At 34.5% G+C, this 11,717-nt stretch overlaps 2 protein-coding genes across 2 annotated transcripts; one reads left to right on the top strand and one right to left on the bottom strand.

The window, feature by feature from the left end:
• The first annotated feature begins 347 nt into the window (after window positions 1-347).
• LOC124910775 (phosphatidylinositol 4-kinase gamma 7-like) lies at window positions 348-3,412 on the top strand. Its single transcript, XM_047451452.1, has 2 exons — window positions 348-448; window positions 961-3,412. Exon 2 carries the CDS (start codon window positions 1,223-1,225, stop codon window positions 3,095-3,097), a length of 1,875 nt encoding a protein of 624 aa, XP_047307408.1. The 5' UTR covers window positions 348-448; window positions 961-1,222; the 3' UTR covers window positions 3,098-3,412.
• A 1,466-nt stretch (window positions 3,413-4,878) lies between these two features.
• Window positions 4,879-6,506, bottom strand: LOC124910655 (UDP-glycosyltransferase 89A2-like). The gene has a single exon (XM_047451328.1). It carries the CDS (start codon window positions 6,452-6,454, stop codon window positions 5,006-5,008), a length of 1,449 nt encoding a protein of 482 aa, XP_047307284.1. The 5' UTR covers window positions 6,455-6,506; the 3' UTR covers window positions 4,879-5,005.
• Between the last annotated feature and the right edge of the window lie 5,211 nt (window positions 6,507-11,717).

Here is an 11,717-nt window from a genome sequence, read left to right as displayed (position 1 = left end):
AATTACATTTATCATTTTATTTACTTACGGTCATTAGAAATGGTAAGATTCCGCACATTTACTATTGGCAGGAGGTGTTCAATGTTGACTCTCCCACGTCACAAACCAATCGGTTATCTCCACGTCAATTTTCATCAACGGTTACGGTGGCGTAATAAATTTAAATCTAACGGCTGTCCTCTCATATTCTAGAGCATTCGATTGAATTTGTGAGAGAGGGACACATAGAGAGAGAAGAAGGAAAGAGAGAGTGTCTTTTGGTCTCTTTTCTGTAAACCAGGGTTAGTTATCTTCTTCTTCTTCTATAGCCAGCTTCTTATATATATATATATAACTACATGCATATACAGATCACAGATAACAAAGAAGAAGAAGAAGAGGATTTCAGGATAATTCAAATTTCTTTTGTTTTGGATCGTTGTTCCTTCATCGGGGACATCGATTAACGGTTCGTCTTACTTTGATTTTAATATTTATCCCTTTCTTCGTTGTGATCGTCTCAGATCTCGTGTTTTCGTGTTTAAACCGATCTGATTTCTGTTTATTGAAAAGACTTGTTAAGCGATTAAGCAAAAGTTACGGAGATCGGCTGATTGGATCTGACTGATGATAACTATAAATGTGGATTTGGCGCGTAAATTGTTTCAGTTTTGCAGTAGTTTAGTGAAGCTTTTGGATTACTTTCTTGATTCATCAGTTTGGTATATTTTTATGTTTGTTTTGATTCTTTGTTGAAGATTCTCTAGCATTATTTGTTTAGTTTTTTAGATATATTGCATTGATGCAGTCCTTAACAGAAATGGAATCGAAGTTCTTAATGTTGTTCTTACGCTTATTGATGTTCCTGCTCAATATCGTTTATTGAATATCTTCTTGATCTTGTTATTTTGGTCTTCAATACATACGTTCTAAATGATTGATGATTATGGAGTCTATAATTTTTTATTTTTTATTTTACAGGTTGTTTTTCCGTCGATCAGATGGTTCTATCAATGGAGTGATCGGCCGGCTCTCCATTTGATTCTTAAAAAAAATCCAGCCAACTATGGGAACTGTTGATATCTAATTTTCATATTCATGATTATTAGGGCTTCACACAATTTGACCATTCAATCACATTCGGCTTCTGAGCTGGGCGCCTGCTTGACAGCAAGGAAGAGAGTCTCTTCCAGTGCCGCCGCCACTGCCGAGTGTGATTGTTTCTGGCTTTCACCGTTGTTTCATGTCTCCTAACTTGGAAAGCCCAGTTCACACTCAGATGGCTGTAGCAGCTTTCAAAAGTCCACTTGGCAGTGGTGAGTATCATGGAAACAATAAGATGGAAGGAAAACCCTCAGCAAGGAGGCGTGTCTTTGTTCAGACTGAAACAGGATGTGTTTTGGGAATGGAACTTGATCGAAGTGACAATGTACATACTATAAAGAGGAGATTGCGTATTGCCCTAAATGTCTCAACCGATGAGAGTTCTTTGACATTTGGTGATTTGGTTCTGAAAAATGATCTCAGTGCTGTTAGAAACGATTCACCTCTTCTGTTAACACGAAACTCAATCCATAGAAGCTCGTCAACTCCTTGTCTCTCACCTACTGGCAGAGATAACCAACACAGAGACTGGAGTGGTCCTATTGAGATACTAGGGCAATCAACCCGATTTGCTCGGACAAAGCTACTCGTAAAGGAAATCGTCAAGGGAATGAAAATAGGGGTTGAACCACTACCTGTTCATAGTGGGCTGGGAGGAGCTTACTATTTTAGAAACAGTAGAGGTGAGTGTGTTGCTATTGTTAAGCCTACGGATGAAGAACCATTTGCACCAAACAACCCAAAAGGGTTTGTCGGCAAAGCTCTAGGACAGCCAGGTTTTAAGCGTTCTGTTCGCGTTGGAGAAACAGGGTTTAGGGAAGTTGCAGCTTATCTCCTTGACCATGACCATTTTGCGAATGTACCTCAAACAGCATTGGTAAAAATTTCTCATTCCATTTTCAATATAAATAATGGCGTAAATGGAAATAAGTATCCAAACAAGAAGGTGGTCAGCAAAATCGCTTCCTTCCAACAATTTATCCCACACGACTTCGATGCGAGTGACCACGGAACATCCAGCTTCCCAGTTTCTTCTGTTCATAGTATAGGCATACTCGATATCAGGATTTTCAACACAGACAGGCATGCAGGAAATCTACTCGTCCGAAAGCTTGACAGTGTTGGGAGGTTTGATGATCGAGTTGAGCTTATACCCATTGATCATGGCCTCTGTCTTCCGGAATGCTTGGAGGACCCTTATTTTGAATGGATACATTGGCCCCAGGCTTCAATTCCTTTTTCTGAGGATGAGCTTGCGTACATAGCAAATCTCGATCCATTTAAGGACTCTGCTATGCTTCGAAGTGAGCTTCCCATGATCCGTGAGGCCTGCCTCCGTGTTTTAGTCCTATGCACAGTTTTCCTCAAGGAAGCTGCTGCCTATGGTCTCTGTCTTTCTGAGATTGGGGAAATGATGAGCAGAGAGTTCAGAAGTGGTGAAGAAGATCCTAGTGAGCTCGAGGTTCTATGCATTGAGGCTAGGAAGTTAGTTTCTGAAAGAGAGATACCATCACCAAGGACCGAAGCAGGAGAAGAGGAGTTTCAATTTGATATTGACTATGACGATGATGAAGAAGAAGAAGAACATCATGACTTTGCTCGCTATTCGTTTGGTCGTTCTGTTCTTTCTAAACTTGAAGAAAGCATTGAGGAAGAAGGGGAAAGTGAGGAAACTGGACTGGTTAACCTTTCTATTTCTGACAAGGTAGAAACAATTTCAAATATATCCATTTCACTGAAGAATACTACTCTTGGAGATAAGAACAAGAATCATAAAAAATCATCAGAGGGAAAACAAGGATATTTTCCAAGTTCATCTTCTGGGAACAGGAGTGCTAATGAACAGCTTCCAGTCAGCGTGAGCTTTGTGAAGCTGGCGGACATGAATGAAGAGGAATGGTCACTTTTCTTAGAGAGGTTTCAGGAGCTTCTGCTTCCAGCATTTGCTGAGCGAAAATCTGCTGTTCCTTGTCTAAGGCAGAGGCTGAGGCTTGGAACTTCATGCCAGTTTTGAGATAAGAGAGTAAAATCAAAGAGATATGATTGAAGTTGAGAAAATAAGCATGGTTTACCAGAGTGAAGGCTTCCTAGTGTAGCTTTTGTTTTATGGGTTTTCTCTATGAATATTACTTGTAGCAAGAGTTAGAATGGATGTTGTAAATATTCTTAGAAGGTTTTCCAAGTGAAACACCAAATAGGATTTGGTTGTGTTCACCCCTTTTCTTTCTGTGCTTTTCTCCCCCATTCTCTCATAATGGGCTTGTTTGATAAATAACTTGTAGAATGTTATAAGTGAAAAGAATATTATGTAAATTTTTTACTTGGTGCATTCTCTGCTTAATCTATATGGGTTGTCATTGATAGAGCGAGTGCGAGCTCAGTTTCATATTGTATTTGTGATGCAGGTTCATAGGGTGATTCAGATACGAGCTCAGTTTTGTATTTGTGATGCAGGTTCATAGGGTGATTCAGATATCGTAAGTAAGTCTGAGCTATTGAATCAGTAACTTCTGATCTTCTTTTCTAACTTTGGTTTTACAGGCTTCCCAGAAAATAACATATTTGATCTATTGGTCATCAGGATTCCAGTCTTGGAAGAGGATATTTTTTTGGTAAGCTTTCTGGTTAAAATAGGATTATATGATGATGCATATGCTTTTCAATATGGAGATACAAATCAAATATTCCATCATCCAAATACTTTATCACTTGGCTTTCTAAGTAGAAACTGTCTTCTATTCCATTGTTGAAATGTTTTGCATGTCTTGTCTTGTTTGAAACTGTTTGATATGGAATTACTTACCTTCCATCTGTTTCGAAAGCCCATATTTTACCTAACAATTGTAGTATTATTGTTCCAAGAGGGTTTTCTTAGATTTACAGGTGAATTTCACTGATACTGACATTCAAGCTAACACTATAAAGCATAGGCTAAAATGAAAAAGAAAATGGTTTTAAACTGGATATGACCTTTCAGCTTTGTCAAGATTCTTATGTAAGTCATTTATAGAATTCATTTAACACTATGCAATTGTGAATATCTTGCATCATTTAGGTATTGAAAATTCTCTATAGAATATTAGTATTATAAATCATAAACTTTTGGCATTATACAGCATTTGGTAGTGACTAATTGCAAAATGACTAAAAATTATGTACTTGTTTTTAGGTTTTCATGATAAATCCATCATAAAGCCCAACTTAAATAGGAGTATTGAATCAAATATAAGGATTATACTGTGTTTGCATGCATAAGATATAATTATTCTATTTGGATCTAGATCAAGATATTGAAAAGTTTATTGGTTGTTTATGATCTCATAAACAAAAATGACTAGTGTTTCTAAATGGGGTTAAGGAGGTGCAATAATCAAAAGATGCCAATAAGGATAAGCTTTAAAAAGTATGGTGAAAGGGTCTTAATCAAGGGTGTAATAGCCTATGTGGAAAAGAGAACATTTCTCTATCTGGGCTTAACAAGATATGAGTAATTTTGGGGAAAATGACAGGAGATGGAATTATTATTATTAAATTAGTCAGGATAAAGATTTGTAAGATGATGACAACTCTCTGATTGGTTTCTTTTGACTAAAAATCTAAATTGGTGATCAATCTTTATAAGAAATTTAATTTTGTGAAGTTGATTGTATGACTAAATAAATAGAGACTTTCAGGAAATCCAAATAAGGAACAGGCCTAAACCAATAGCTCAAACTACATTAGATATTTCTAGTCTTTTTAAACCTATGGAGTAAGAGATGAAATGTATAATAATACATAAATCTAAACATTCACTTTTACAAGTTGAAATGCAAAACCCCACCTTTAATTCCAAATTTTATTTGTGATGATGAAAGTGACCATTATTTATTACTACATAAATAGGAAACCCACAAAATGAACATGCACGGTTACATAAATATTAAATTGCAACTAACTCGTTTTCTTTTGCCAAATTTTGTAGTTGGGTCAACTCTTTCACAAGATTCTCCAAGTCATTCCAAGAGCTTCCATCAACCTTGATGGCTTTTGTCGCCTCATCCCTTAGTTCCTTTGCTCTTTTCTTGGCATTCGAGTCACCTTCCATGGCTAAGGCGATGGTCTTAGCCAACGCAATCGGCTCAGGCACCGTGTTCGTTCCTTCAGTCATAAGTACCGCCACCTCCAGATGCTCCACCAACAATCTCGCATCGATGAATTGGTCTGCCTCCATAGGCCAAGCCAATATCATCACCCCGGTTACAATAGCCTCCAGCATTGAGTTCCAACCGCAATGGCTCAAGAACCCTCCCACAGCTTGATGTCCCAAAATAGACACTTGTGGGGCCCATCCCTTAATAATCATGCCCCTCCCAACAACCTGGTCCTCAAAGCCATCTGGGACCAACCCATAACCCTCATTGTTCATGTCCTCAGGTGGTGGTTTAGCCACCCATATAAAACGGACCCCACTCAAATCTAGAGCGCTAGCCAATGCTTTCATTTGGGCTTTATTAAGCACCTTTTGACTACCGAAGCAAACATAGAGAACCGACCCATCCGGGCATTTGTCAAGCCAAGTCATGACTCGGGTAACCGATTCCTCATCCGGGTTAACCCGAAACTTCCCCTCTATCCCGCCCATCAAATTGAGAGGCCCGATTCCCCAAACCCGCCCCGACTTCTTCCTCAGATATTCTAAATACTCTCCTTCCAAAGAGTCAAAGGTATTGAAAATACACCCCCAAGTCGATATATTTTCCATCATGCCATCCAATAGAATATCCAAATCGCCGACAGATCCCTTCTTGGCTTTACAAACTCTGAAAGTAGTCGGCAAATGATCCTCCGAGATCACCGGGGATCTAGGTAAATCCGGAAAACTCACCGCAGGGGAAGGAGAAATCGAATCGAAATTCTGCCATAGATGGTTATAAATAGAAGTGAAAAAAGCACCGGATGGGTAAAAACAGATTCTTGGAATACCCAATTGACGTGCGAGGCGATGAGTCCAACCGAGGAAGAAATCGGAGATGATGGCGACGGGAGGATCTGGGTGGGAGTGAAACCAGTGGGCGATGGGATTGTGGAGTTTGGTTAAGGCGGCCATGATGAGGAGATTGCCGGAGTTGCCGATGTCACGCACATTTTCGACGCCGGGGGGGAGTGAAGGGTGGGAAGGGAAGGGGAGGATTAGGGTTTGGATTGAGTTGGGATGGCAAGAGAGAAGAGGGTTTAGGGAAGGGAGATTCTTGGGTGTGACTAAAATGGTTAGGTTAAGACCACGGAGGGCTAGCTGGTGGGTGAGATCTAATGTGGGTAACATATGTCCCTGAGCTGGGTACGGGAAGATGAGGATGTGAGCTCCTCTTTGTTTGCCGGCGACGGACATGGCGAAAAGATTCAGAGAGAGATAGAGAGAAAGACGACTCAAGGTCAAGCCTAGCCTTGTGTTATATATATATATATATTATAATATATATGTATATATATTATAATATATATATATTTATTAGAAATGAATTAATTTGTTTTTTTAGGAAATTATGTTATAGATAGTAAAATTGTATAAACAATTTAAAAAATTTAAAAACAAGTGGCATGTCAATTGTTGATTTTTTTTTTTTTTTTTTTTTTTTTCCTTCTAAATATCATGTTTAACTCCTTCTAAATAAGGATGACAATTTAAATATGTCTTTTAAAAATCGAATTAAATTGTTTTGTTTGAGACGGTTTTCTTCGAAACCGAATAGGGATGGATCGAAGATGATATTTATCTTTACCGATCCGTCTCGATCTCACTCTGATTCTGTCATAACATTAATATATTTTTATAAGAGTAGTAACTTTATTTTCTTATAATAATATAAAATTTTAATATATTATAAAATTATATGTACGGTATTTCTTAATATTTGATTCATATCTTATACCTTATTGAAAATTTCGGTAGACAAAAAATATATAAATTTACCTTATTTTGATTTTGATATACCTTAATTTCGGTATACAAAAAGTTTATATATTTATTTTACATTGATTTCGATATACCTTAATTTTGGTATTATACCTTTGATACCTAAAAAAATATGTTAAGTTAAAAAAAATCAATCTATTTCGGTATATCTGAATATACCAAAATTTTAAAAATCTCATACTTTTACCTAGGGTTGTGCAAAAAAACCAAAAAACCGTTAACCCAACCAAATCGATAGTTAACCGGTTTCATTTTAACGGTTTATTGGTTAACCAGTTTTAGCGGTTCTAATTAATCGTTTTTTTACCGGTTAAGCGGTTCGGTTTTCTTATTTTTCTAACAGTTTAACCGATAAACCGGTAATAATTTAATTATATATTTTTATATTTTATAATTTGTATTACTTATTTTATAAATAATTTTTATAGAATAATTTTTAAAAAACATTATAATCTATATAAAATTTTACAAAAATAAATTAAAAACAAATTGAAATAATTTCATTAAAATATGTAAAATTGTTTTTAGAAATTATAAATTAACAAAATCAAAATAGTTAAGCAAATTAAAATTTGATGTCTTCAAAGTTAACCTTCACTTTATGTTTTAACTTTCTCTCAAACACGACTAATACAGAAATACCTAAAATCAAAGTTATAAATTATAATTTACCGATTTTACTTCCCGTTTTATCGGTTGAGAAGGGGATTCTATCATATTCGTTTATACTTTATTGGTTAAAGACTAATCAACATAATGAATTTGAATTTTCTCAAGGAACATATTTAAACCTAACGGAATAACTATAAAATATATTATATTGTTACAATAAAATTATATATTATAATATATTCCTAAATATATCAATAAAATATATTATTATAATATAATATATTTATATTATATTATAATAATAATATAATATATTATAATAAAGACAAAAAAAAAGATGGAGAATAGTATAATAGGAAAGTGCAAACAATAATTTAAAAAAATATATTTTATAAATTTATTACTTAATTTAAAAAAATTGAATTATCGGTTCCTAGTTAAACCCGGTTAACCGGTCAGAACCGATCAAAACCGGTAGAACAAGAACCGGTAAAACCGATACCATTAACGGCCGGTTAACCGGTTTGTAAAATAAAAGCCAAAACCGGTATTAACCGGAACCGTTTAACTGGTTAACCGGCCGGTTGAACACCCCTACTTTTACCGTATTAATAATTTTGGTATCGGTATCATACCTTACCTTTTTTTGGTATACCTTAAAAATCGATATTTTCGATATATTGCGGTACGATATTTTCGATATATTGCAGTACGATATTTTCGATATATTTTTAATATCGGTAATTTTTTCACCCCTATATATTATATTAAAAAATCTATTTATATAAAAAAAATTATTTTTAAAAATTATTTTATTAACGGTGTCCCGCTAGTATTCCTCGGAACTGAACGAAACCGAACGGGGCAGGGATGATATTAAGAAAATTCCCGAAATAAAAACGGAACGGGATGATAAATTTATTCCCCGCCCCATCCGAATTGTCTTATTGTCATCCATACTTATAAGGTAATATTTGGGATTTTTTTAATAAATTCATATTTCTTAATAACATATTCTGCACCCCATAAGTCCATATTCATGACTTTTTTTTATGTTTGAAATTTCAAATTTTCAATTGTGAAGGTTATGTTCGGGACAATATAAGACAACTCAAATTTTATCTTTTTATTAATCATAACAGTAAATATGATTATTTAACTCAAATTTTTATTTTTATGAATTATAAGATATTAGTTATTTAAATAAAATTTAATTTTAACAAATAATATCATAATCTTTGCAAACGAATATAATGTTCAGCGTCACATAACATAAGATCATGTTCATAAGCGCTTGGCGCTTGGTGGATACAAGGGCAGCCCTCACTCCCGGCCTTGGGTGGGGAGGGCGCAAGATTCTGCCCTTCAAGCTTGGCAACACCCTAAGTTCTTGCTGCGGGAGAAGGCTTATTCGCTGAAAAGTCTGTATATGATTGAACTACCGGTAGGGGCACTTCTAACCAAGCCAAGCCCAGTTCTCGCTAGGAGAGGCATCTAGACTGTTGCCATTGAATCAGTTGAGTTTGGTGCCAGATCGAGAGTTGTTGGCCTTCTCTTCATCTATCCGATCTACTCCCTCCCATCCCAAGAATAATTGAAGAGAGTTATATTATGATCAATTAATGGGACTTGGCCAGAAAGTGTTCTTGCCTCTATCATTAGCTCGCATTTGAATCCACAGAATCATAGGAAAAATAAAAAGTTCCGGAAGATAGATCGAAGAGAGGGGTATAGGACTGAGCTTCACTCCTATTTGTCCAATCGCTAGTCAGTTAACAACCAACCGCTCTACCCCTTATGTGAGAGAAAGGGCGCATGGGAAAGGCCAGACCCATAGAAAGAGATAAAGTTGCAGCCACGAGGTCCCTATAGACAAGGGGACAAGTTCATCATCCCGCACTCGTCTTCTTCCGGGTGATTTTCTTAGACCTTTTTTTTTTTATATGTCTCAACTTGAGCTCATCAAATACTCAACATTAAGTTAGAGATCGCCGCTCGCTGACTTTCCAAAACAGCCTAATAGGTCACAATTCCCCCAAAGACGATCATCCTGGGTGAACAAAAATTGGGGATCAGATGTGATGCCGGTGAAATTCCCGCCAATTGCTGAAAATGAGATGAAATGAAGCACAGAGTGCACGGGAGATCAATTGGAGCCGATGAATATCTAATTAGAAGATATATATATATATTTATCTTTATTATCGGCTGCATGTCCGTTAGTTTTCTGAAGCAAAGAACAGAACGAAAAAAAGCAGGTGCGGAAAGACTTATTAAGCGTAGCGAAATCAAGGTTTATGAGAAAGTCAGCGAAGCAGCTTCAAACAATTGAGCCGGAAAAGTTTTTTTACTTGTTTCATTGTTGGGCCTTCTTGATGGCAGAGAAAGGAAGCTATCCGAGAAAGCTTTAAGAATCACATTTCCTCTGGCCGGGAAGTCTCTGGATGGCACCTCATAAAGCTATATTTAGAACTCTTTTACCTAACTTTTGTTCATTCCTAACAACGCAATTTCAACATATTTTTAATTTTTTTTAATGTCATGTTCTGTGCTGAATTTATTTTTTTATACATTAAATTTTAATTTATTATTTTATTTTAGGCATGATTTTTTATTTTATTTATCTCTTGTATAAGTGACAAGTCTGTCAAATTTGTAACAATGTTAAAAATTCGTTCCCAATTTCGTTCCCATGTCACGAATTTTCTTATAAATATTGAGAACATACATATAATTTATGAATCCGACCAAACCAGATATTATACCGATGAAATAGACCATCCATTCAAATCTTTATTGATTGAAACATAAATGAGGCACCCTCTCCCCTCCATTCAAATATGAAAGAAAAATTGATATATAACACAATTATTGATAAATTTGCAACCTTAAATAATATTAAAGTTATTAAAATGTTTTTTTTTTACCAAAGGGAAAATTTAAATCAATTTTTTCTTTCATCCTTAAACTTTAAAATATATTATTTAAAGCTTATAACTTCCATATTTTCAAACCGAAAAATTTAGAATTATCCTAGTTAGATTCTAACATAATGGATGAGAAATTATCATCTGAATCCGAATTTAAATGTGGCGGAAGCGTACCTTAATTGTAATCATGAATATTTTATTTCTTTAGAATGAAAATGATCTTTAATCTCCTCTTTCTTTATACTTTTCTTATGGAATGATTCTTCCAATTTGATGAGCACGTCAATGATTTTCTCTCTCTGTTGATGAGGACGCAAATGAGAATTGTTCGTACTTCAAATGGGGAACATTACCGTTATAAAATAACCAACATTAAGTTAATTATTATAGTTTGGTCATTTATAATTTAGCCCTTCATAAAATTAAAAATGCCACGTATGTATCCTTAGGGCTGTGCAAAAAAATCGGAAACCCGGTAACTCAACCGAACCGATAATTAGCCGGTTTCATTTTAACAGTTTATTGGTTAACCGATTTAGCGGTTTTGGTCAACTAGTTTTTCACCGGTTAAACGGTTCGGTTTTCGGTTTATCTATTTTTCTAACGAATTAACCGGTAAACCGATAATAATTTAATTATATATTTTTATATTTTATAATTTGTATTAGTTATTTTATAATAATAGATATATTATAAATAATATTTAATAATTTATAAATATTTTTTATTTTAAAATTTAAAATTATAATTTTTATAGAATTATTTTTAAAAAACAGTATATTTTATATAAAATTTTACAAAAATAAATTAAAAACAAACTTAAATAATTTATTAAAATTTATTAAGATAACCATTATTTTATTATAACATACCGATTCCACCTCCCGTTTTATCGATTGAGAAGAAGATTCAATATATTTGTCCATACTTGGTTGGTAAAAGACTAATTGACATAATGAATTTGAATTTATTCAAGGAATATATAAAAAAACTAACAAAATAGCTATAAAATATATTATATTGTTACAATAAAATTATATATTTAACATATTTTTAAATATATCAATAAAATATATTATAATAGAGACAAGAAATGATAAAGAATAGTATAATAGGAAAGTGCAAACAATAATTCT

This window comes from Impatiens glandulifera, chromosome 7 (genome assembly GCF_907164915.1).
Source record: "Impatiens glandulifera chromosome 7, dImpGla2.1, whole genome shotgun sequence".
NCBI lineage: Eukaryota > Viridiplantae > Streptophyta > Magnoliopsida > Ericales > Balsaminaceae > Impatiens > Impatiens glandulifera.
Note: the sequence above shows the minus strand (reverse complement) of the source record. Positions and strands in the feature narration are given on the sequence as shown.

Bases quoted from the DNA above. Each gene is read 5' to 3' on its own strand.
- LOC124910655 (XM_047451328.1), bottom strand. From the start codon at position 6,454: ATGTCCGTCGCCGGCAAACAAAGAGGAGCTCACATCCTCATCTTCCCG.
- LOC124910775 (XM_047451452.1), top strand. From the start codon at position 1,223: ATGTCTCCTAACTTGGAAAGCCCAGTTCACACTCAGATGGCTGTAGCA.